Source organism: Chamaea fasciata, unplaced genomic scaffold, assembly GCF_029207755.1.
Source record: "Chamaea fasciata isolate MVZ Bird 193981 ecotype frontalis unplaced genomic scaffold, bChaFas1.0.hap1 SCAF_28, whole genome shotgun sequence".
Classification (NCBI taxonomy): domain Eukaryota; kingdom Metazoa; phylum Chordata; class Aves; order Passeriformes; family Sylviidae; genus Chamaea; species Chamaea fasciata.
This window is the reverse complement of record NW_027094113.1, coordinates 3,481,920-3,505,065: the sequence shown is the minus strand read 5'-3', so window position 1 is coordinate 3,505,065 and position 23,146 is coordinate 3,481,920. Positions and strand designations below refer to the sequence as shown.

Below are 23,146 nucleotides of genomic sequence, written 5' to 3'. Positions count from 1 at the left end.
GGGAGGCAGCTCCTTCCCTTTGGAAATCTCATCCCTGGGCTCCCAGAGAGGGGTCCAACCCCCCCATGGCACCCAGAGACCCCCGTGGGCGGGCACGGGATGGGGCACAGGGCTGGATCCAGCCTGGGCAGTGGGAGATGGGGATGGGAATGGGGCAGCCCCCATCCCCCGCACACCCCAGCACCCCAAAATCTTCCTGAGGTTGGGGGGTGCCCTTTGCAGCAGCTATTTCCCAGCTGGGACACATTCCCAAGGTGCAGATCCTTGGGATTCTTGGGAATTGTCCCGTTCTCTGCCGGTTCGGTGGGACGGTGGGGCTGGATCCGCGCCTCCAGCCTTTTGTCTGAGGGAGAAGAATTAATGATTTGGTTCTCTCATTACACTGGACTAAAAATCCATTTCTGAGCAGCATAAATTTAGGCGCCTGAAGTGGCTATTTTAACATCCCGGGAAACATTTCTCTCCCTCTCTCGCCCTTTTCCCAATCATTTCTGTCTCATTGGCAGCCATCGACGTTCCGGATGAAGCACAAGATGGAGGGACATTATCCAAACACGGCGAAAGGGCTTTTCCTGGGTGGAAAAAAACGGGATGGCGAGGCTGAGGCGGGGTCCTCACGGTTCCCCCAAACTCCCCAAAACGCCCCGGGCTGGGGGTCTGGGACAAATCCCAGCGCGGGCAGAGCCGAGTCTGAGAACGGCCCCGCCAGGGACCGGCTGCCGCCGTGTGCTGCTCAATTGTTTGGAACATAAAATGGAAATTAATACATGGGGTGAGCCCCCCCCGGCATCCCCCCCTTCCCCCCAGCGCCGCTCGCCTCGTTAATTGAACGGCGCGAAGCAAATGAGGTCAGAGCTCACTTGAGCCAGACAAGGACACGGGAACACGCGCGGCTGCCGGCGAGGCAGGGCTGTACCTGCCCGTGTTTAGCATTCCTGCCGGGATCCGCTCATTAAAAACCTAAAAGGCGGCTTAAGCATCCCATTAGAGCCTCGCCGGGCTCTGGAGCCTTCCCTCGCAGTCGCGTTTGCGGGGAGAGAGGCACGGCAGCCGGGCAAGGGGAGGGGGTTTGCAGGTCCTGCCCCATCGCCGGCTCTTCGGGAGGCTTTGGAGCTCTTCTGGGGGTCCCTGGAGATCCCCGAGGCAGAGGGTGAGAGACGAGGGAGAGATGCTGAGGGTGAGAGAGGCGGGAGCGGTGCTGGAGGCCGGGGTGCTGCTGGAGCATCCCAAACCCCGTCCCTGGGTCGGGCCCCCCGTGCCCCATCATCTCGTCTTTCCAAGGAGATCCCCTCAGCCGGGCTTTGGGAACACTTCCCACGCCGTGCCTCAGTTTCCCCAGCTCTGGCTGTGGGTGCTGACCTTTCCCGTTTTCCAGGTGACCCCAGGGACGTTCCCGGCTCCATCCCCAGCACCGATTCCTCTTCTGGGCTCAGCCTCTGCTGCTCTGGGAGCTCCACAGGTGCTGCTGCTGCAGCCCTGCCTGGCCATGGATCACCGGGATTTTGGGAAGAAGATCCTTGTGGGATCCGTCCAAGTCTCCCCTCAGCCAGGACAGCCCAAGGGGCTCCGTGCCAGGGCTGTGGGCACCGATCCCACGGGATGCTACGTTCCTGTGGCACTGGAGGCTGTCACTGCTCCAGGGGCTGGCTGGGGACCCCACTCCTCGTGTCCCCTCCCAAACAGGCCCCCAACAAGTGGGGGGCACTCTGAGCCACCCCAGGACTGCTCAGCGCCCCAGCCAGGAGCACCCACACTTCGAGGCCTCTCCCAGGTGGCACCTGAGAGCCACTTGTGCCACCTCCTCGGGGCTTTGGCTTCCCCAGCCACTCCATCCTCATCCCAGTGACCTCCGGGAGCCAATCCAGAGCCCACCCAGCATCTCCCCTCTCCAGAGGAGGCTCAGGCATCCAGCAGTCCCTCTTTCCCAACATCTCCCTGCATCCTCCTCCACTTCCTCCCTCTTCTCTTTCTCCTTCTCTTCCTTCTTTTTTTTTTTTTTTTTTTTTTTTAAAGACAAGAAATGAGTTGTCTTCCCGCAGATGTGACTAAAAGCACTCTGGAAATGTCAGCCACTGCTGGAAAGGGACCCAGATAACATTTAGCTTTAGGTAAGAGAGTAGATTTTCTCTGCACTAATTCATATTTATAAGCTCTCGTGTTCCCGGGGAGAGCGCGGCGCTGATGGCACTCGCTGATTGCCAGCGCGCGGAGCAGGGAATTGTTTTCATATCCGAGATTAAAGAGTGGTTTCTGCTCCCAGTGGCACCTGTGTATTTACACTGGTCATTCTCAATTCATTCTTATAAGATTAAGACTGGAAATGGGAAATTGTTATAAAGTGCCGAGCCCGGAGGGGTCGGGGGACGTGGCGGGGACGGGGCAGAGCCCGGACTGGGAAGAGCCCGGGCTGAGGAGGGACACGAGGGCTCTGCTCTCCTTGGGTGGGAAAAGTCCATCCAGAGGGAAATTCCTCATGCAGACCCTATGGGATGGTCACTCTGAGTGACCCCAGCAGGGCTGGATGGGGCTGGACAGCTCTGGACGGGGATGGACAAGGATGGATGGCCGGAGCAGCGTGGGCAGCGGGATGGACACAAGCTCGCCACAGATTAGCTGAGAGCTTTACTTCTATTAAGATTAGGTAAAAGATTTATTTCTATTAAGATTAGGTGAAAGATTTATTTCTATTATGACTCAGCGGAAGATTTATTTCTACTATTATTATTTTTCAACACATCCCGGGGTTTGTGTCAGCTGATTAAAAGCAAACAAGTAAAGCTCCTCTTCTTCGCGGCGGATCAAGGATTTGGGAACTTTTAGAGCTTTATTTAGTTTTTCTCTGTTTTATTTAATTTTTTTTAAAATCGTGTTTGCGAAGTGGCTGAGCAGCTCCGGAGAGAGTCGGAGTGTAAACATGGGGGGAAAGGAAAAAGAAAAAAAAACCTGGGTTGTGTCAGGGATTGAGGGGCTGGAATTAGGGGGAGGAAGGGGCCAAAAAAAAAAAAGGGGGAGGAGGCGGTGGGGGATGCAGGAGGGGTTCGGGGTGGAAAGGGAAAAAGGCGAAAGGAGAAACAAGACAATGGCAGAAGGCACCCCGGGGACTTCCTGAGAGGTTTTAGAAATTCAAAATACGCCTTAGAGCCTCAAAGCTGTGTCAGTCACAGCCCCGGCGCAGGGATCACTAAGGCTGCGGCCAAACAATACCAGATTGTGTGAGGAAGGTGGGAAAATCGGGGGTCTCAGCGGCTCCCGCTCACACCAGCGGTTCCGCCCGTCAAGCACGCGTTCCACATGAATCAATTCTGGACAGAGCCGCGGCATAATCCCCGCCAGCCTCGCTATGACAACTTGAAGGAGAATTCGGTGGCTGAGTGACAGCAGACGGAGAACTGACAAGGCAAAAGGCCGCAGGACTTTCCTGCCCTTTTTTCCCCGTTTTTTTTTTCTTTCTTTTTTTTTTTTTTTTTTTCTTTTCCCCCCTTTCATTCTCCTTCTTCCCCCTCCTCTCCCCATCCCAGTAACTTTTCCCGGGCGGCCCCTCGGGGCGCACACGCGTCCCTGTGCTGCTGTTGGGGGCAGAGGGGCTTCGCTCCCTCCGTGCAGCCCCTCTGCCCTTTCCGTGCCCCCGGGGACCCTTCCCACAGCGGGATGTTCGGGGCTCAGGTCACCTCTGCCACGCAGACAGTCACAGGAGGGACACGGGGCTGTGACCTCCAGCCAGGGTGTTGGTGACAGAGGACGCGTGGCGCTGGCACCCGGCTGCAGCTTCAGCACAGAAGCTGCGGTGCGACCCCAAAACTGGGGTCTCACAGCATCCCCGGCGGGGCTGGAGGGGAGGAGGGAGCCTGGCAGAGCGGAGGGGTTCCCCCAGCCCAGCCAGTGAGGCTTTAATTACTCCAGGCTCGTTATCAGAGGGGTGTAATGAGCTCTGTGGGTTTTCCAGTTAATCCTGGGCTGGGGTCACCCACGTGGGAGTGTTGGGGGTCACCTTCAAGGAGGTCCTGACAAATTCCACCCCTGACCCCGGGGACATCAGCAGCACCAACCACATTGTGCCAGCAAAGCCACCAAGCAGAGCCAGGGCTGGGCTGGGGGCCAGGGGGAGTTTTTGGGGAGGGAACCGGCAGCCCTGAGCTGCTCCAAGCCAATATTTAAAGATTGCAATGCTTAAAGCTGCTCCTCCATCCCCGCAGCTGAAGGAAGCACTAATCACCTCCCTGCGCCACCTCCCCCCCCGCTCTCCCGCCTCGTTAGGTAAACGAGTGTATTATTAATAATCATATCAAGGATAAAAAGTGCTTTTGTCACCTCTGGATCCTGCTCCTTTCCAGGCTGCCCTGTTCTGGTTCCACATGCCTGCTCGGGGAGGAAGGAGGGAGAAAAGAAACTAATTAAAAATTGCCAGTGTCTTATGTCGGAGCGTTTGGGTGCGTTGGGTGGTGAAAGACGAGCGGCTTGTTGCAAGAAAATCAATTTTACAGTTACAGGAGCAGAATAAATAGAGGTGGTGCGTTAAGGCAGGAGGATGAGCGGCCTCTGAGGGCTCCAGCTCCGCAGGGATACGGGATGAGCCGTCCCGGGATGTTCCGGGTGTCCCCGTGTCCCCACCCCATCCCACCACATCTCAGCTCCAGCACCCGGCAGAAGGTTTTGCTCAGAACCTGGTGAAAAACCACCCAAAAAGCTCCTAAATTCAGGCTAGGTCCTGCAGTCGGAGCAGAAATTAGAGAGTTTTTTACAGGAAACGCCTAACTGGGCCCCAAAAATCACCCAGAGGGTGGCTGAGAGGTGCACATGGGCTTGGGGGGGGGTCACCTCATCCCGACCCCGGGCAGCCCCGGCACGTCCCGGCTCCCGCTCGGAATCCATTCCCATCCCCGCCGCACGAGGCTCCATCTGTATTTTATTCCTCTCGCCTCTCCGCAGGCCTGTGGCTAAAATCTATTGGTTTCTTGCACGATTTCATTGTCTTTTTGGGGTCAGGGAAACGGTGAAGCAGCCAATTCCCCTTGGCGGGGGGGTTAAACGCTGCTCGCCCCGCGCAGCGATCCCGCGGGGGCCCCGATGCCTGGGAATGAGGGAGCAGCAGCCGGCGGTCCCCGACCAAAATGACTTTTATGCTAAACGGGATGCGGGAGGCGGGAGCCACCGGGAGCGGGGCTGGAATGGCGCAGGGGGTCCCGCTTTGGGATCTTGCTGCTGTTTCCGGAGCTGTCGGCCGGGACCCTTCCTGCTCCGCTGGCTGCAGCAATCCCTTCCCAGCTCCAGAGTCCTCTTCCCAGCCCTGGATCCCTTTTTTCCCCCTTCCTGGCCTGGCTGGGCTCGGTGTGCCTTTCCCAGCCTGGTTCCAACCCCATCAGGATTGTCCTTCCTTTGCTCGTCGCACCAGGGCACGCCGATCCCTAATCCTCAAATCGTCCCTCGCCGGTTTTACATCCAACTCTAAGCTCCTCATAATAGATTTATTAAAAAAAAATTTTAAAAAAAATTAAAGAAGGGAAGGAAATAAAAACCCCTCTGTGGGTTATTAGGGGATATTTTGGCTTTAATTGAAAAGCACCCGGAGCAGAGTGGCCGCATCCGGATCCTCCTCAGTGCGAGGGATGGGATCAGTTTATGCCAGATGTCACAGGAATCCCATTCCTGGGAAACAGAGGAGGGAAGGACCCTGTGAGGGATCAGGGAGTCTCCAGGTGGGCACAGGGGGCCCCCAGGGTGTTTTATGCAGGGTCAGCCTGCTCCGTGCTGTGGATCCCTGGATCCCAGGGATGGTGTTTTCCGGAGCTGCTGCTCAGCTCCCGAGATATTCCCGGCGTTTGCTGGGCTGGGAATTTTTGACCAGGAGCTGCCTCGAGCAGGCTGTGGCCTGAGAAAAGGGAGGTCTCTTGGTGAATCAGCATTTCCGAGCCGCGCCAGGCATCCCAAATCCCCGCTCTCCATTAGCACCTAATAAAAACGGAGCTAATTATGAATTAGCGCGGGATGAAAAATGTTTTGGTTTCTGTTCCCCGGGAGCTGCTCAAACCCCCTCGGCCAATTTGGAGAGAAGGATGGACAGCATCCCTCGGCCTCAGGGCCAGCGAGGGGCTGCTGGGGGGACAGAGCTGGGGACACTCAGAACCCAGCGCAGAGCCGGGGGCACTCAGAATTCGGGGAGCCAGCAGGGCTGGCTGCACGAGGGATCCTTCCACGAGGGATCCCTGCACCAGGCGCGTTGGGATCAGCAGCATCCCCAGGATGAGCAGCTGCTGCCCGCACGTCCTCGACCGGCTGTGAGGGGCAGAGCGGCTGTCCCGGTGCCCACAGCCCCTGCCCGGAGCGGCCCTTTTGGGGTCCAGAAGCCCCCTGGGCTCCCTGAGCCACCAGGAGCAGCCAGGGCCGGCCGCGGGCAGCGCCGTGCGGGCAGCCCCAGGCTGGCACCCGCCTCAGCTCGGCCGGGCTCGGAGCTCGTTGTGGATTCACGGCACTCCCCGGCACAAATGGGTTTAAACTACCTTAAGTGTTTCAGCAGGGAACTGGCGCTGGCGGTGTAACACTGTATTACCACAGCATTAGGAGTGAAGTATTGATCCTAATCCCCTGGTTCAAAAATAGGATTATCAGAAGGGGAGGGGAGGGAGGGGGTGCACGAGCATCCCGGTCCCCAGCCCCCGGAGACCCGGTCCCTGCGGTGGAGGGAGAGGTCGGGGCACCTGGGCGGTCACAGCGGTATCCAGGTATCCCTCGCCCCTGGAATGGCCGTGTCCCTCCGGATCCCCGCAGGGATTTGCCCGCCCCGAGCTCCTTGGGAAGGGGCGCAGGGTGAGCGGGAGCTGCCCCCGCGGCGTTTCTCCTCCCGGCTGTGACCGTGGCAGCAGCGGTTCCATCTGACCCTCTCCAGGTGCACATTCCCATTCTCACGAAAAACCATCTCCCCGACTGATCGATCCCCACGCCGGTGGATTGATTGATTGATTGATTGATCGATCGATCGATGGAGAGAACCCGGCCCGGGCTTCTAGCGTTGCCCATGCTACTCCTCCTTTTACTTCTTTACCTTCTGGAGTTGGGCGAGGAGGGAGCAGCTGCTGCCGCGGGGCACAGAGGGGAGGGGAGGCTGCGAGAAGTGGGCTTACAACGGAGTTACACCGAGGAGCGGTGTGGCACAAGGAGCAGGTGACACCGAGGAGCTGCCACCGTGCCCCGACCCTCCTGCGCTGTGCCCCCGAAGCCCCAGGGCTGATGGCGCTGGTCGAGCGATGACGGAGAGGAACTGGATTCCCTGGAAACCCTGGATTCCCTCGGGTGTGTCCCACCTCCCGGGGCACCCAGCTGGAGCCGTCTCTTTACTATAAATTAACGTACATGAGTGGCTGGGCAGGGATTGAGGCTCTTCTGTGCGGGAGAAAAGGGAGGGGAAAAGGTGGGGTGCAGCCCCCACCGCATCCTGCCTCGTCTATCCCAGCCCCGCTTTTTTTTGAGCCCCCCCGGCACCGGAGCCGGTCCCAGGGTGACCCCCCCGCCCCTCCCGGCCGTCCCCTCCCCGGCCATGGCCTCTCCCCGCCTGGCTGACTCTCCATACAGTTCCCATTTCACTCCTAATCTCCCCTCTTAGTTTTTAATCCCCTCTCTCCTCCGAGGCTGCCTTTCCCTGTCCTCCCTCGCCTCCTCTCCTTCCCTCTCCCTTCGCCTCCCCCTCCCCGCAAGACAAATTACCCTTAATGATATGCTGAAGGCCATGACACCCATGTTGTCTCTTTGTCATCCTTCGCGGTGCAGCGTGAAAAGATAATACAAACCGCGGCACTTATCTACAATTGAGCGCCAAGACAACCTGCTAATCCCTTAATAACGCGGCGCCGGCCCCACGGCTGCGCTCCCGCCGCTGAATGCCAAATCGGCCAAATCGCCGCCGCTGCCAGAACCCGCGGCCCGGCTCGGGGTGCCCAGGATCCCGGCGGGGACGTGGTGCCACCGAACCCGGGGGGGGAAACTCGGTGCTGGAGCCGAAAGGTGCGCGGAGAGGGCGGCCGTGGGCGGTGGAAAAGGGCGGGGGGGGGGTAATCGGCGATCAGTGGGTGTCAAAGGGTGATGGGGGGAAATGGGGAGATGGGCGGAAAGCCTCGATAAATGGGTAAAAAAAAGATGGGGAGATGGGATGATTGAGTGGCAGAGGATGGGGAGTGAAATCCTTAATAAATGGGTGGAAAGTGTTGGGGAGATTCTCAGCAAATGGACGCAAAAGGATGGGTTGACGGGATGATTGAGTGGCAGAGGATGGGGGGATAATCATCAATAAATGGGTGGTGAGGTCCTCAATAAATGAACCCAAAAGGATGGGGAGATGGGAAGTGGCAGAGGATGGGGGGGAAATCCTTACTAAAGGGATCCACAGGATGCAGTGACAGGATCATTGAGGTGCAGAAGATGAGGGTAAATCCCCTGTAAATGGACCTAAAGTGTTGAGGAGATGGGGGGAAATTCTCAATAAATGGACCCAAAAGGATGCACCGATGGGACCAGGAAGTGGCAGAGGATGGGGGGAAAATTCTCAGGAAGTGGATCCAGAGGATGCTGTGCTGGGAGTGGGAACATGGGGTGAGTACCAGCTCCGAGGGGGAACAGGCCAGATCCCTGAGGGCCCCATCCTGATCACCACGCTGGTGCCCATGGAAAACCCATCCCAGATGGCTGATCCCTGTCCAGCTGCAATCTGCAGGACATCTGGGCATCCCAGAGGCGTTGGTGCCTGGTGTCCAGCCCCCGGGACCCCAACAGTTGAGTGGAAGTGTGGGCCCAATGACAGCCCCACGGGGAAAGGTGTGACATCCCTCCAGGTCCCATCCCGAATCTGCTGGTGTCCCACCCCAGACGGCTGATCCCAGCACAGAGCACGGCACAGACTTGACGTGCACCAACATCTGGGCACATCTGGGCACCCCAGAGGGCTTTACAAGCAGTGTAAAATCCAGAAAAAAAAAAAATCCAGAAATCCCACCGGAGAACGAGCATCGCTGCACCCAGCACGTGGCAGCCGCGATGGGGACACCGGGTGACACCGGGACATCCCCGTGTCCGGCATCCCCAGCCCCACACTGCCCTCACGGGCAAGAATTACCGCTTAATTTCCGTCTCCCTTTCCCCTTCCCACCCCCACCGTGATTTACCTTTCCCCAGAGGAGCCCAAAAGCTGTAAACACACTTTTATTTGTCAGTCGTGTCCCCGCAGACGCGCGGCTGTTGGGAAGGTAATAAATGATTCCGGTCCTCTTGGCTTGATGATGTCGGGATTAGGAGCCCTACATATTTTATGGAAACCTCTACATGATCTTCCTTGATAAATCATTTAAATAGGAGTGTCTTTTCTTGGTGTGGGATATAAAATATTTACTGGAGCGGGTGAAGGCTGTTCATCCGTGTTTACCCTCCCGCTTCCCAGCCCGGCTCTGGTGACAAACAGCTCAGCCCTTCACCGGCTCAATGGCACCTCGGCTGTGACAACGGGGACAGGCTCCTTGGGGTTGAAAGCTGGGAATTTTGGGGATTTATGTGTTCCCTCAGCTGCATTTTTTAGCAAAAAGAAGTGATTTTGGTGCAGTGTCAGGGTATCCTCCCCCTAGTGCCCACCAGCCCCGTGCCAGGGCGTTTGCCACAGTGTGACCAGCTCTAACCTGCAAAACCGGGGTCCTCACTGGGATGGGAGATCCCTCGAGGGGAGTTTTGGGATTTTTGTTTTCCCTCAGCTGCATTTTTTAGCAAAAAGAAGTGATTTTGGTGCAGCATCAGAGCATCCCCCCCTGTAGCACCCACCAGCCCCGTGCTGGGGCGGTGCCATCCAAGGCAGGACCAGCTCCAGCCGGCAAAATCAGGATGGCCGCAAGGATAGGAGCTCACCGAGGGGAATTTCTGGGGCCAACACATTCCCTCAGCTGCATTTTGTTGCAGGAAGAAGTGATTTTGGTCCAGCACCCCGAGAGCATCCTCCCTGCAGCACCCACTAGCCCTCCTGCCAGGGAATGTTTTCCATCAGCTCCAACCCACAAACCCGAGGTTCTCCAGCATCTCCCACATTCTCGGGGGAGGTGGGAGACATCGCCCCCCCATCCCTTCCCACCTCATCCCCACCTCCAGCCCCGGCAGCCTCTGCAGCAGCGTCCTGCTCCCCTCTCCATTAGCATTCATGGCAATTCTTTTCATTTGTTACCTGGTAGGGGAATGAAAACACGTTGTTCCCCGCAGCGGGGGGTTTCCTACGGCGAGCCCCAACTTTTCAATCATTCCCTGGCAGCGCCGTGGCAGAGCGCGGCCCCCCCCGCCCCCCGGGCAGGAGCCGGCGCTATTAAAAGGCTCACCCAGGGGCATGTATTTTCCATAAGACGCCGTGTACATGCTGTGCAACATTCAGGAGGATCATGCTGGAGCAATTGGTCCGGATATAATGCCGGTTTACCTTGCGAGAGAGGAGCTCCGAGGGGAATGGATGCTCGCTCCGTGCCTGGGGGAGAAATCGCTCCCCGGCAAAGCTCGGGGTGAGGATGCTCGGCACCAGGTCCCTGTCTGACGGCATCCAAACTGGGCTTGGAATGGGGGCAAAGGCACAGGGAAGGTGGCCTGGGGGTGGAGGAGACCCCCAGTGACTTCCCGAGGTGCCCTCACCCATCACATCCATGGGATACTGGGAAAAAGTCCTTCCCTGTGAAGGTGGCGAGGCACTGGAATGGATTTCCCAGAGAAACTGTGGCTGCACCACCCCTGGAAGTGCCCAAGGCCAGGCTGGACCAGGCTTGGAGCTACCTGGGATAGTGGAAGGTGTCCCTGTCCATGGCAGGGGTGGAATGAGATGGGCTTTAATGTCCCTTCCTACCCAAATCACTCTGGGATTTGCTGATTCGATGATTCCCAGGAATCCTCCACGGACGGGGGGGGGGGCTGCAGCAGCCCCCTCCCACCCCTCCACCACCCTCCCTCTGTCCCCCCCCCCCCGGTCCCCCTCCTTCCCCCGGGGTGGGGGGAATTAACAGCCAGACAAAACCAAATATCCAGTGGCCTGAAAAGTTCCATTTCCTGCCCCGCGGACGGCGCGGAGCGAGCGGCCACGGCTGAGCACAATTATTACACACCCGGCTGGGCCGGCTCCTGCAAATCGATGGCCACAAAAAGGGCCGGGGGTCTGTCACCTGCCTCCCCCGCTCGCCAGGGCCAGGCAGGGCCCCGCATCCCGGTTCCCCGGGAGGGAACGGCCCCGCATCCCGGTTCCCCGTCAGGGAACGGCCCCGCATCCCGGTTCCCCGGGAGGGAACGGCCCCGCATCCCGGTTCCCCGGGAGGCAGCGGCGGGGCCGGCTGGGAAGCCGGTGTTTTCTCCTCGCCTCCCCGCTCTCCTCTCCCGCGCTGTTTCCATAAATCATCCCCTGCTCTGGGATTCTCCAGGTGCTCCGCAGCTGGCAGCTTGTTACAGGAGCGCTCCTGCTTGTACTGCTTGTACCTATCAGGAGATAAGGTTGGGAGGAGAGCGAGGGATGGCCGGGCAGGCGGGGAGGGGACGGCGGTGACAGCCGGAGAGGACACAGGCCCAGGAGGGACATCCCGCATCCCCCTGCGAGGTGGATCCGGGGCAGGAGCCGCTGCCGGAGCTGCTGACGGACATGACGGAGCCCGGGAGGTGCCGGTGAGGCCGCGGTGAGCACACGGTGCTGTGGGGCGTCGTGGTGGTGCCCTGTGTGGGATGGGACAGGGGGACGCAGGGATGAGCCCCCCAGCCCTGCTGCAGGGCTTGGAGGGGGCTGGTGGCCACCACGCCGGCCTCGGTGGCCACCGTGCCAATCTCAGCGGCCAGTGTGCCAGCTCCACCCAGCAGCCTGAGCCATGCAGCACCCACCAGCCCCTGGGAAGGCACAACGCCATGGGGGCCCCAGGGTGGCAAGGGAACAGCCTGGCCACTGGGAATTCATTTCAGGGGAGCAAATTCAAGCTGGATGAGGGAGAGAAATTGATTTTTTATCCCAGGATGTTCTCAGCTCCCTGCTCTGCCTCAGCAGCCCCCAGGAGGTCTCGGCCTCGTGGTGAACCTGCCTGTGGCACACAGTGCCCCAAGCCACGGTGGCATTCCTGCTGGAGCAGGCACCCCTGAGGCACGAAGTGGGAAAATCCCTCTGGAAAGTCCAGCAGGGATGGGACCTGCCTGGCTGAATGTCCCTGGAGTGAGGACCGGGGAGGGAGGGAACCGGGGGCTGTCCTGAGCCTCCTCACGGTGCAAACCTGGACCAAAACACGGGGACTGTGGGAGCTGCAATCGCTGTGCTCTCCACAGCTGGAATGTCACACCAGCTGGGATATTCCACGGGCCAGCGGAGCACGGAGCACCCACTGCCTCCAGGGGATTAAATGGAAAAAAACCTGATTAATGCTGAAACGCTGAAAAGCAGCAAGGAGCAGCAGGAGTGGAGACAATGGAACGGTGCGCTACGGGATCACCACCAGGCTCAGGACCCCCAGGAGCCCCAGCGCCTTTGCTCTGGAGCAGGTGGGGAGCCGGATGGCACCTCCCAGCCCGACCCCATGGAATCAGCCCCAGTTATCACTTGGAATGACTCAGCTCCACTCATGCTCTGATATTGCTGCCATGGGGATCCCGCAGCCCAACAGGATCCAGCGCACGGAGCATCCAGGCCCAGCCCAGCTCTCCATCACCGCCACTCCTCACATCAAACCTCGATGCCTCTGCACGAGAGACGAGAGACGGGCTCTAAATGATCCATTCAGGCCCTAAAGCCCCACGACTCCATCCATTAATTACTAACGATGATCCATCTCAGCCTCACTGCTTGCCCGTTCGCTATTTTTACCTCCCTATTTCCAACTCTCAGCGTTAAAAAAGTCATGAGCCGGGTCTCAGAAAAAAAACCTCCTGAGCGGGTCTAAAAATTCACTTTTCGGTCAATCCCTGCCAGGCTCTTTCCCTGGTGGTTCCCTGTGACGGAGCAGCGGCAGGGCCGGCGGTGACGGCGGAGCTGGAGGTGGCACCCACGTCCCCGGCGGTGGGTGGCATCGCTCCCGCTCCTGGCACACATACGGCCCTTATTAAAAAGCAAAATTAGTCTTTCACCCTCTGGTGGCAAAACTTCAGAGCTCGGATCAGCTGTGGGAGCCTCAATTAATTACCAGCGGGTTGTTCCTATTGCTGCTAATTATGCTGGAATAGGCATAAAGCACCAGGAAAGGAGCGCGGGCCGCTCCGAAAAAGTTTAGGATTTAAGGGAAAAAAAGAGCAGAGGCAGAGGATGCTCGTGGTGCCACCTCAGAGCAACCTGTCCTGGCTTTGGTGGCCTGCCAGGATGTCACCTCTTGGTGTCTCGTTCCCGGGGAAACTGAGGCAGCGGCAGGTGAGGAGCCGGGCCTGCGGGAGCCGCCAGCCCTGAGCGCCCACCCGCCAGGCAGCCTCGCCTCCTATAATTAACTACTATCAACAATTGCATATTAATTAATTTAATATCCATTATTATTAATTAACAGGGTAATTAAATCCTTCCCGTAATTAACACACCACCCAGCAGAGAGGTCTGGCTGCAGAGCCCTGGTGCACCGAGGGAAAGGGGCTGCACAGGGAGCAAGGACGGACCCCCTGGAGCCAGACCCCTCTGGGGACACAACCCTGGACCCCCGCCCCAGAGGGGCCACGGAGCCGCACGGAGAGGGAAAAGTGATTCCTCAAAGCAAGGGCCTCACACGACATTTATTTGTATTTTATTATAAAAAAATACAGAATCCAAATGGGAGGGTGAGAGATCCGGTTTACCATCAGCACGACGTCGAGGACGAAAGCGGAAATGTCGAAGGACGGAGCGAGGCGCGACGGGGACCAGCACGGGGGGGACAGCGCCGAGGGCAGGGGGGGCTGCTCCAGGGGACCCCCAGCCCTCCCCCACCGCCGCCTCCGTCCTTCCACTCTCCCACAGTCGCTGTACACAATATAGATATTTATATATATAATCTATATATATATAAAACACAGACCGAAGGCCAGGCGGGTGCTGCCGGCTCCCCGGCGGAGCCCCCCGCATCCCCCCCCCATAAACACAATGCTTTTGTCACCTTCGGGAACCACGACCTGGTCTGGACACACGGGACAGGGACAGCAGGGAATGCGATTTTTTTTTTTAATTATGTTTTTTTGATTTTTTTTGGTAATTTTTTTTTTGTAATTTTTTTTCCCGTTTCTTTTTTTTTTTTTTTTTTTTTTTTTGGATGGTCGAGATGAGCTTATTGCAAGATTCCAGCTTCCTAGTCTAAAAAATAAAAATAAAATAAAAATAAGATAAACCCTTCCATAAAATCCATTCTCAACAATACATAAAAAAAACCGCTCACAGTATAGCGCTGTATGTACAGGGACGGAGCCCCCCCGGCCCCCGTCACGGGAAGGGACAGGATCCACTTGGAATGGGGGGGCTCCAGCCAGGTCTGAGCCCATCTCTGGCATCCCCCAGGACCACCGACCCCCCTCGGGAATAGGGGGGTTCTGTGGGATGGGCACAGGACCCCCCCCAAGGTGGGACAGCCCCAGATTTAAGGCGAGGAGGGATCACACCCTGGGGCTGCGGGGTGACCCCTCCCTGGGGATCTGCCACCCCTGGGGTGTCAGAGGGCCAACCTCGGATTGGAGGTTTGGGGGGGGGGTTTCAATTATTAATGCAAAGGAAAAGGGAAAAATCCCCAAGCCCAGACCCGGAATGTCGGGGGACAATGGGGGAGCACCAGGAAGGTCCCACACGCAGTGCCAGCCCCCCATGGGGGCTCCTGTACCCCCAAGGCATGGGGGGGACAAGGAGCAGGGTGGAGGAGGAAAATCCATGGCACACACTCCTCCCACCCCGGCGCTGGCCAAACACCCTCGGAGCGATGCCCACGGCTGGGCGAGCCCGGCCTGCCGGCTCCCAGCGCCTGGCGGTGCTCCCCGTGCCAGCCGGCCATTCCCGACCTTCCCAGTGCCGGCCACTGGCAGTGCCAGCCCTTCCCAGTGCACCCAGTGCTGGCCATTTCCACTGCCAGCCCTTCCCAGTGCTCCCAGTGCCAGCCACCGGCAGTGCCAGCCCTTCCCAGTGCTCCCAGTGCCGGCCATCGGCAGTGCCAGCCCTTCCCGGTGCTCCCAGTGCTGGCCATTGGCAGTGCCAGCCCTTCCCGGTGCTCCCAGTGCCAGCTGTCTGAAGTGCCAGCCCTTCCCGGTGCTCTCCATGCCGGTGGCCACTCGGTGCTCCCGGTGCTGGCCGTTCCTGCTGCTCCCCATGCCCGTTGTCCCTGGTGCTCTCCATGCCGGCCATCCTCGGTGCTCTCCGTGCTGGCCGGACATTCCCGGTGCTCTCCATGCCGGTCATCCCAGCGCTCCCTGTCTCAGCAGACCATTCCCGGTGCTCTCCGTGCCGGCCATCCCAGTGTCCCCGTGCCAGCTGTCCCCAGTGCTCCATCCAGTTTCCTTTACTGCTCACGGAGCCACCCCGGTGTCCCATGGGGACGGCGGTGACATCCGTGGCACGAGCGGAGGGGACAGTGTGAATCCCCGGGCGCTCAGAAGGGGCTGTGTCCGTCCAGGCCCCCCGTGCCCGGGGCAGGGGGTGGCCGGGGGTGGCGGGTCCGGCTCCGTGACGTCCTGTGGCCGGGCTGGGAAGGAGTCCGTGCCCACGGAGCCGGTGGCACCATCGCTGTGTCCGGTGCTCCCGGTGGCTCTGCCCACGGTGGGGACAATGGGGGCTCAGCAGGGACCCGAGCCCGGCCCGTGCGGGTCAGTCTGGCACCAGGGGGACCCGACGGGAACAACTCAACAAATAAAAATAAAAATATTTTTTCTTTCAAAAAAAAAAAACCAAACAAACAAACACGAAAAACAAAACGAAAAAACCCAAAGGAAAAAAAACAAAACAAAACAAACAAAAAACCCCAAACGGACGAGGACTCTGTATTTGGTCTAGAAATGTAAAAAGCAACGCCCCACCGGGACAGCCGGAGCTGCAGGGCGGGGATGGAAGTCGGGATCCATCCCCTGGGACAGCCCGGCACCGCTCCCGGCGGGACGGCCGTGCCACGGCGGGGACTTCAGGCGGGCGACAGAATCCTCGCCGGCAGCACCGACCCTCCCTGGGCACCATCCAGGCGATTCGGGGCCGGCGGGATCCGTCCCCGGGCCGCTCCCGCCCCGCGGAGCCGCTCCCGGCGCGTCGGTGTCCGTGCTACGAGACCAGGAGCGTCCAGACGACCGGCACCACCGCCAGCGCCGCCGGCGGCACCCTGAGGCTGCAGCAGGAGTTGTTGCTGGTGAAAATGGGCTCCGGGGATTCGTAGAGGGAATCGTCTGTGGAAAAGGAAGGAACAGAGGGCGGGTGAGCCGGTGGGATGGCTGCGGGCCCGGCTGGAAGAGGAGGCGCGGTGATGCTCGGCACCCCGGCACTGGGATCTGGGCAGCGTTCCCATGAGCTGGGCACTGACCCCTCCCCAAATCCCAGCTTCCCCAAAAGCGCAGCTGCCACTCCCGGGACCTGACACGGGGACATCCGAGCGTGGCTCCGGCCACGGGGATGGGCAGCGTGGGAATGCCGAGGGCGCTCCCCAGGGTGGGTGAGGGCACTGGGCGCTCCCGTTCCTGCCCTTTTCCTGGGATTACGGAGCGTTGTCCCCCGACCCCGTGTGCCGCAGGCAGGTGACATTGTCCCGGGGGTTTAGCCGGGGGTGGACCCGCTCGGGGCAGGGTCACCCCTTGCCCACAGCCTGGGGGGAACCGGCCAGGGCAGCCCCGAGCACACGGGGGACACACGGGGACCGCATGGGGACACACTTGGGACACACCGGGGACACACGGGGGACACACAGGACCCCATGTGGCCGCTCCCCCGGCTCAGCTCGCTCCAGTTTGTCACTGGATTACGGATTTTTGTGGATCTGGAAGCAGGAAAAGCAGAGTCTGGTCCTGCCTGGGGATGCTCCAATGCTCCACCCACCTGATCCCCCTGTCCCCCCCAGTTCCAGAGGGTCCCTCGTGCCGGGATGAGTTTTCCAGACTCACCCCAGGGCCAGACCCAGTCAAGAGGTGCCCCCTCAGGGAGCTCCCACCATCCCCCAGGCTCAGCCTCTCTCCCCCTTCCCTTCCCCTCCGCAAGACGGAACAAAATCCCAATATTATTAAAATACTAAAAAATAATATCGGGAGAGATTTTTTTTTTTTCCTCGCCTCATCCTGAATGGATCACGATGAGTCTTTACAGACGGTTCCGTTATGTTGGGTTTTATTTTAGAGCCACCAAAGGAAAGGAGGCGAGAGCCATCGGTTACCCGGTGACATTCCGCTGTCCCCGGGGAGAGACGCTGCCATTTGCTAATTACACGTTAACAGGAGAAGAAAATTATTAATTTGTTTTTTTAAATGGCTGATTTATGCAAGTCGGAAAAGTAGCCACTGAGCAGGGATGATTATTGTTATTAATTTCTTTTTTTTTTTCCCCCTATCTCTCTGTCTGGACAGTGCTGATGGCTCCAACAGAGCTGAGGGGCCCTGTCCCCATCCCTGTCACCATCGGGGTGGTACCCAAAGGCCACCACTTGCCCCCAGCCCATAGGGCAGGACTTGGGGACCCCCCCGGGGACCCCCCCAAACCTCTCACTTACTTGTTGGCCGAACATAAACCTTCAGCTTCAGGCAGGGCCTGTCCACCGTGTTCGGGGGGGACGCGGCTGCGGGAGGAAAAGGGGACAAAGGGGGTGGGTTGTGGGGACAGCGGCAAAACGAGGGTCAAGGCTCTGAATAAAAATAATAAACCTTGGGAGAAAGGGAGGAATTGCAGCAATTATCGGGGTGATGCTTGCTCTCAGGAGGAGAAAAGGGGATTATTTTATTTATATATAAAAAAAGATGTTTAGTTTTAATTTTATATAGATAAAAAGAGATTTAATTTTAATTTAATTTTCTCTTTTTAAAAAAAAAAATTAAAACACGGGATTTTTTTACCCTTCCCTACTTTTTTCCATTTTAGCACTTCACCCCATGGGGAGAAGGAGAAGGTGCCGAGCTGAGCACGACAATGAGAATCCAAACTCCTCCATCCCAATTCCATCCCAGCTCCTCCAGGGATGCTGCCAACATTCCATGGGGTTGGGGTTTTTTTACCCTCCCATTTTCTTTTCCTTTTTGGCGCTGCACCCCGTGGGGGGAAGGAGAAAGTGCTGAGCTGAGCGGAACCATGGGCATCCTATCCTACAGCATCCTATCCTACAGAATCCCATCCCACAGCATCCCATCCCAAGGAGTCCCAACCCACAGAATCCCATCCCACGGATTCCTGTCCCACAGCATCCCATCCCAAGGAGTCCCAACCCACAGAATTCCATCCCATCCCGCTGCATCCCAGCTCCATCCCCAGGGCCGGCGCGTGCCCTTGACCCGCTCCAGAGGCACGAGCGTGTCCCGGTGCCGGCGGGTTAATGGATTCCAATCCGTGGGCTCGAGGAGGAGGTAATTTCTTTTCTTTCATGTCTGCTAAATACGGTTCCTCAAAGAGGCATAATTTCTAATGTTCCGCATGACGGGAATTCTAACCGGGTTAGCAATGATCAGCTTCCCATTTACTCCTGTGTAATCTCTCCCTAACGACATTAAAAAATAAAATAAAATAAAATAAAATAAAAGCGGGGGGGTGGGGGAGGTGGGTTGGTGTTGGGGAAGAAAGAGAGAGAGAGAGAGAAAGAGAGAGAGAGTTGTGGCCGCAGTTATTGCGCCGGTGACATTTTACGGGGGGGAGGAGAGAGGGGGGAAATGGTAATTTAATATAGATAAAAGGAACAAATTAAGTGGGCTGAAAACAGCTGCTTTAGGAAAAAGAGGAGGAATGATAAGGCGGAGGAGCGTGGCCGTGGCTCCGGCGGGGTTGGGGTCGCGCTGCCTCGTTTGGGCTCGGGTTTTATCCCAGCACCTGCTCCCAGCACTGCTGGGTTCTTTTTCCAGTGGGCTCCTCTCCCCCTCCTGCTCCTGCAGATGCACTGGAGGTGGAAATTCCCTGCCAGGGGCCCTCGTCCTGCCGCCAGCACCAGAGTTTCCTCCAGAGCAGGCCAGACAGTTCAGGGGTCAGGCTTGGGTGAGAAAAGGGAGCCCAGATTCAGAAGAGAACAGGGATACAGAGGAGAGCTCAGGAATTACACATGAGAACATGGGAATTCATGGGAGAGCACAGGAATACGAGTGAGATAATGGGAACACACGTGAGAGCACAGGAACATACTGGGAGAGCACAGGAATTACACATGAGACTACAGAAACAGATGTGAGAGAATGGGAATTACATGGGACAGCATGGGAATGACATGGGAGAGCACAGGAATACACAGGAGATCATGGGAACACTGCTCAGGGCTGGGGTCATTCCCAGTGCCATTCCCACTGGGATGAGACAAGCCCTGGTCACTCTCACACGCAGAACTGTGACTCAACTCCAGCGAAGGTTTCCACAGGATGTTTGCCCCGAGCTGGATGAGTTTTGGGGGGGGATTCTGCAGCTTTTGGGGTCACCAAGGCAAGCCGAGCCACCGGGACACCCCTGGCATCCTCCCAGCCCATGCCCATCCCCACTCACAGATGTAGTAGTACTCGTGGCCGGGTCGGAACTCGAAGCCCAGCGAGAAGGGGGTGAAGAGCTGGAACTTCTCGGAGAACTTGAGGGGCCCGTTGGGGGAGTCGGGGCGGTTGCACTCCCAGCGCTTGAAGCCGCGCTGCCGGTGGTCGCAGGACGCGTGGCCCTCGTAGTTGACCATGTAGAGGATGTACCTCTCCATCCGCTCCGGCAGCGGCTCCTCGTAGTGAGGGCAGTAGATGTCCAGGTAGTCGTTGATGCTCACCTCCACCGTGTAGTCCCCGCGGTGGAACCTGCGGAGGAGTTGGGTCAGTGGGTCACAGACTCGTTCGCGCTCGTTTGGAGATTCCCCACCTCCCCAGCACGCTGGAATCACGCAGTGGTTTTGGGGTGGAAGGGATCTTAAAGCTCATTCGGTCCCCGTGGACGTTTTGGTCCTGTGCCCTGCTTGGTGTCCTGGGGCTGGAACTCTGCCAAAGCTGCTCTTTTGGTGGCTGAAAATCCTCCTTGTTTTGTAGGAACGAGCCAAGGAGAACCATTCCTGGGAGATTGAGTGGTGCCTCCAGCTGATCCTGGACTATCAGAGTGGGTAAGGAGGGGCAGGTGACCACAGGACCATGGGATTCCAGCATGGTTTGGGTGGGAAGGACCTTAAAGCCCATCCAGTCCCACCCTCCGCCATGGGCAGGGACACTTTCCACTGTCCCAGGGTGCTCCAAGCCCCATCCAACCTGGCCTTGGGCACTTCCAGGGACGGGGCAGACACAGCTGCTCTGGGCACCCTGTGCCAGGGCCTCCCCTCTCCGTGATCCAAGGCCTGATCCAACCCCAAAGCCCCATTAACCTCCAGATTAACCCAGATCCTCTTTGTTTCACGCCAACAAACCGGCACCATTTGGTAGGAAACCACACAAAAATGATTATTCCCGGCGGCGCCGGCATCGCCGCAGCCCAGCGCCACAATCCCGGTGCCATTGGTGCTCTTGGCACCGATAACCTGACAGATGAAGGGATTAGCAGCACTTCAGAACCCCGTGGCACACGCCAGCAACCTCCCTCCAGCTCCTCGGGGTGGCCCCTGTGACCCCCTCCCCAAATTCCAGACCCCCGGGCACCACAGCTGGTGGAGCTCAAAGCCAAATTCACCGTCCCCCCCTGGCAGCTTGGCTTCCCCACCTTGCTGAGTGAGGTTCTTTCCTAATCAATTTAAGGTTCCCCCAATCGGGAAGCCCCCCAAAACCTCAGGGATCACCCCACAGCTCCAGGGTGTGGCCAGTGGCTGGAGTGGTCAGCACAGCCCTGGTGGGCTGGACACAGTGACCACAACCCCCTCAAACCTCCCAAAGCAGCATCCTGGGGCTCCCAAACACCCCCCGAGGCTGTGGCAGCTGCTGAGGCGGCTTCAACTCGTCCAGAAACACCCCAAAAGTGCATCCCCATCCCTGCTGCAGTGGGATGGCAGAGGAGAGTGACCCCAAAAAGAGAAGGGAGGGAAGGAGGGAGGTGGTGTGGGGAGGGGGGGTGGTCCTGCAGCCCCCTTCCAGCTCATTACCTGCCTCATAAGCTCTCTGATCACACAGGGAACGCGCTAATTAAGGAGCAGGGTTTCTCCCTCTCCTTCCCTCTCCTTTCCCGAGCCAGTTGTGCCAACCCTGCCCCTGGCAAGGTAACATTGGAAAATGTAAAATTAATACAAAGGGCCGGAATTTACTGGGAAACAATTTTCAAACGCACGGAGAACAATAAAAAAAAATATTTAAAGAAAAAACCAACAAAAAAACCTTCCTCTCGCTGCCTTTTATTTAAAAAAAAAAATTATTTATTTTAATGATCGTTACTAAAGCCCAAGCAAAGGCGAGAGGGGGGCGCACGTATCAGGGGAATAATAATATTAATTATTATTATATTTTGGGGAAAAACTCACTTCGAGGGCCTTCGCTTGCCTGACAAATTGCTGAATTAAGGCTGATTAAAGCTGATTAATGGCCCAGACGGAGAAGGGTGTGGGAGGGGCTGCGGGGAGGGGGTCACCCTCCTTTGGGGGAGCTGTGGGGAGGCGTCACTCTCCTTTGGGTGAGGGGGTGTGTGGGGACCCCCAGCATGGTGCACCCCACTCTGCAGGGGGCCCTGGGCTCCCCCAGTGCATCCCAGTCTGATGCCATGGGATGGGGATGATGCCACGGGATGAGATTGATGCCATGGGATGAGGATGATGCCATGGGATGAGATTGATGCCATGGGATGAGGATGATGCCATGGGATGAGATTGATGCCATGGGATGAGGATGATGCCTTGGGATGGGGATGATGCCAGCACCAGAGGTAGTGGCATGGGACAGGGATGATGTCACAGGATTGGGATGATCCCAGCACCCAGGATAACACCATGGATGGGGATGATCCCAGCACCAGAGCCAATGCCGTGGGATGGGAATGATGCCATGGGATGGGGATGATCTTATGGGATGACCCCATCACCAGGGATGACACCATGGGATGAGGACAATTCCATCACCAGGGATGATGGCACCGGATGGGGACAACGCCATGGGATGGGAATGATCTTACGGGATGATCCCATCACCAAGGATGCACCCTGGGACAACCCACGGCCTGGCAGCACACGCTCTAAGGGCACCCTGGCTCCGGAGCTCCATGTTCCCATCTTCCTGCACCGTGGGGCCCCAGCCCAGGACATGTCACCCACTGAGCCTGGCTCCATCAGGTTTGATAAATCGACAACTTCCCAGCACCGTGACACCCCTGCCCCTTCCACAACAGCAGCAAGAATCCAGCGGAGGGAAATTGTCCGGAATGAAAATCTCTGAGGTGGCAAAGCCCCTTCAGCAGTACCCAACCCCTGTGTCCCCGCACCACGCCGGGCAGGGTGGCATCTCCATGCTGGAAAAACATTGGCTTCCCAAGTTTTCACCGCTTGGATATTCACTGTGGAGGGGAAAAACCCTTCTGAGAGGAGAGGCACCTGCAGATGGAGACCCCTGGCCCATGCAGAGCCAGCCAGGAGAGCAAATCCCACACCCAAACCCTGGTCCTGGTCCCCCAACCACAGCCAGTGCCTCAGTTTCCCTTCTGAGCTCCAGCAGCACCCTCCCAAAATTCCCAAATTCAGGCAGCGACCCAGCACGGGAACAAAGCGGATTTGTCTCTCTATACCCTACGAGACCAGCCAGTGTCCCAAGGGTTAAATAATTCAGATTTTTCTTTCCTGAACAGCTTGAAAAGAGATATGATTGCGCCCGCTGGAATACGGGGAGGGGGGGGGGATATTATGGATGGAAAAGAGCTATTTAAGCTGAGGAACGGTGTTGGCACATAAACAAATGGGTATAAACCAGCCATGAATAAATTGAGGCTGGAAATTAGGAGGTTTGGAACCACTGGGGGCCGGTCGGGGCTCACGGGGCCAGAGGGGCGAGGGGGGAAAACTGGGGCAGGGGGGCCAGGTATGGGGTCCCCCCCGCTCCAAGGGCACCCGTCCTTGCGGGGCCAGGCGCTGAGAGACTTAAAATCTCCCTTCCGCTTTCATCTCCCGAAATCTCCTTC

At 57.9% G+C, this 23,146-nt stretch overlaps 1 protein-coding gene across 1 annotated transcript in view; it reads right to left on the bottom strand.

Moving 5' to 3' along the window:
• Nucleotides 1-13,516: 13,516 nt before the first annotated feature.
• EFNA2 (ephrin A2) overlaps nucleotides 13,517-23,146 on the bottom strand; it is a 40,674-nt gene continuing 31,044 nt past the window's right edge. Inside the window, exons 2-4 of the mRNA XM_066205883.1 lie at nucleotides 19,586-19,875; nucleotides 17,628-17,693; nucleotides 13,517-16,320 (exon numbers count right to left, since the gene is read on the bottom strand). Of these exons, the coding sequence (XP_066061980.1) occupies nucleotides 16,199-16,320; nucleotides 17,628-17,693; nucleotides 19,586-19,875 (478 nt within the window). The 3' untranslated portion in view covers nucleotides 13,517-16,198. The remainder of the gene's footprint in view (nucleotides 16,321-17,627; nucleotides 17,694-19,585; nucleotides 19,876-23,146) is intronic.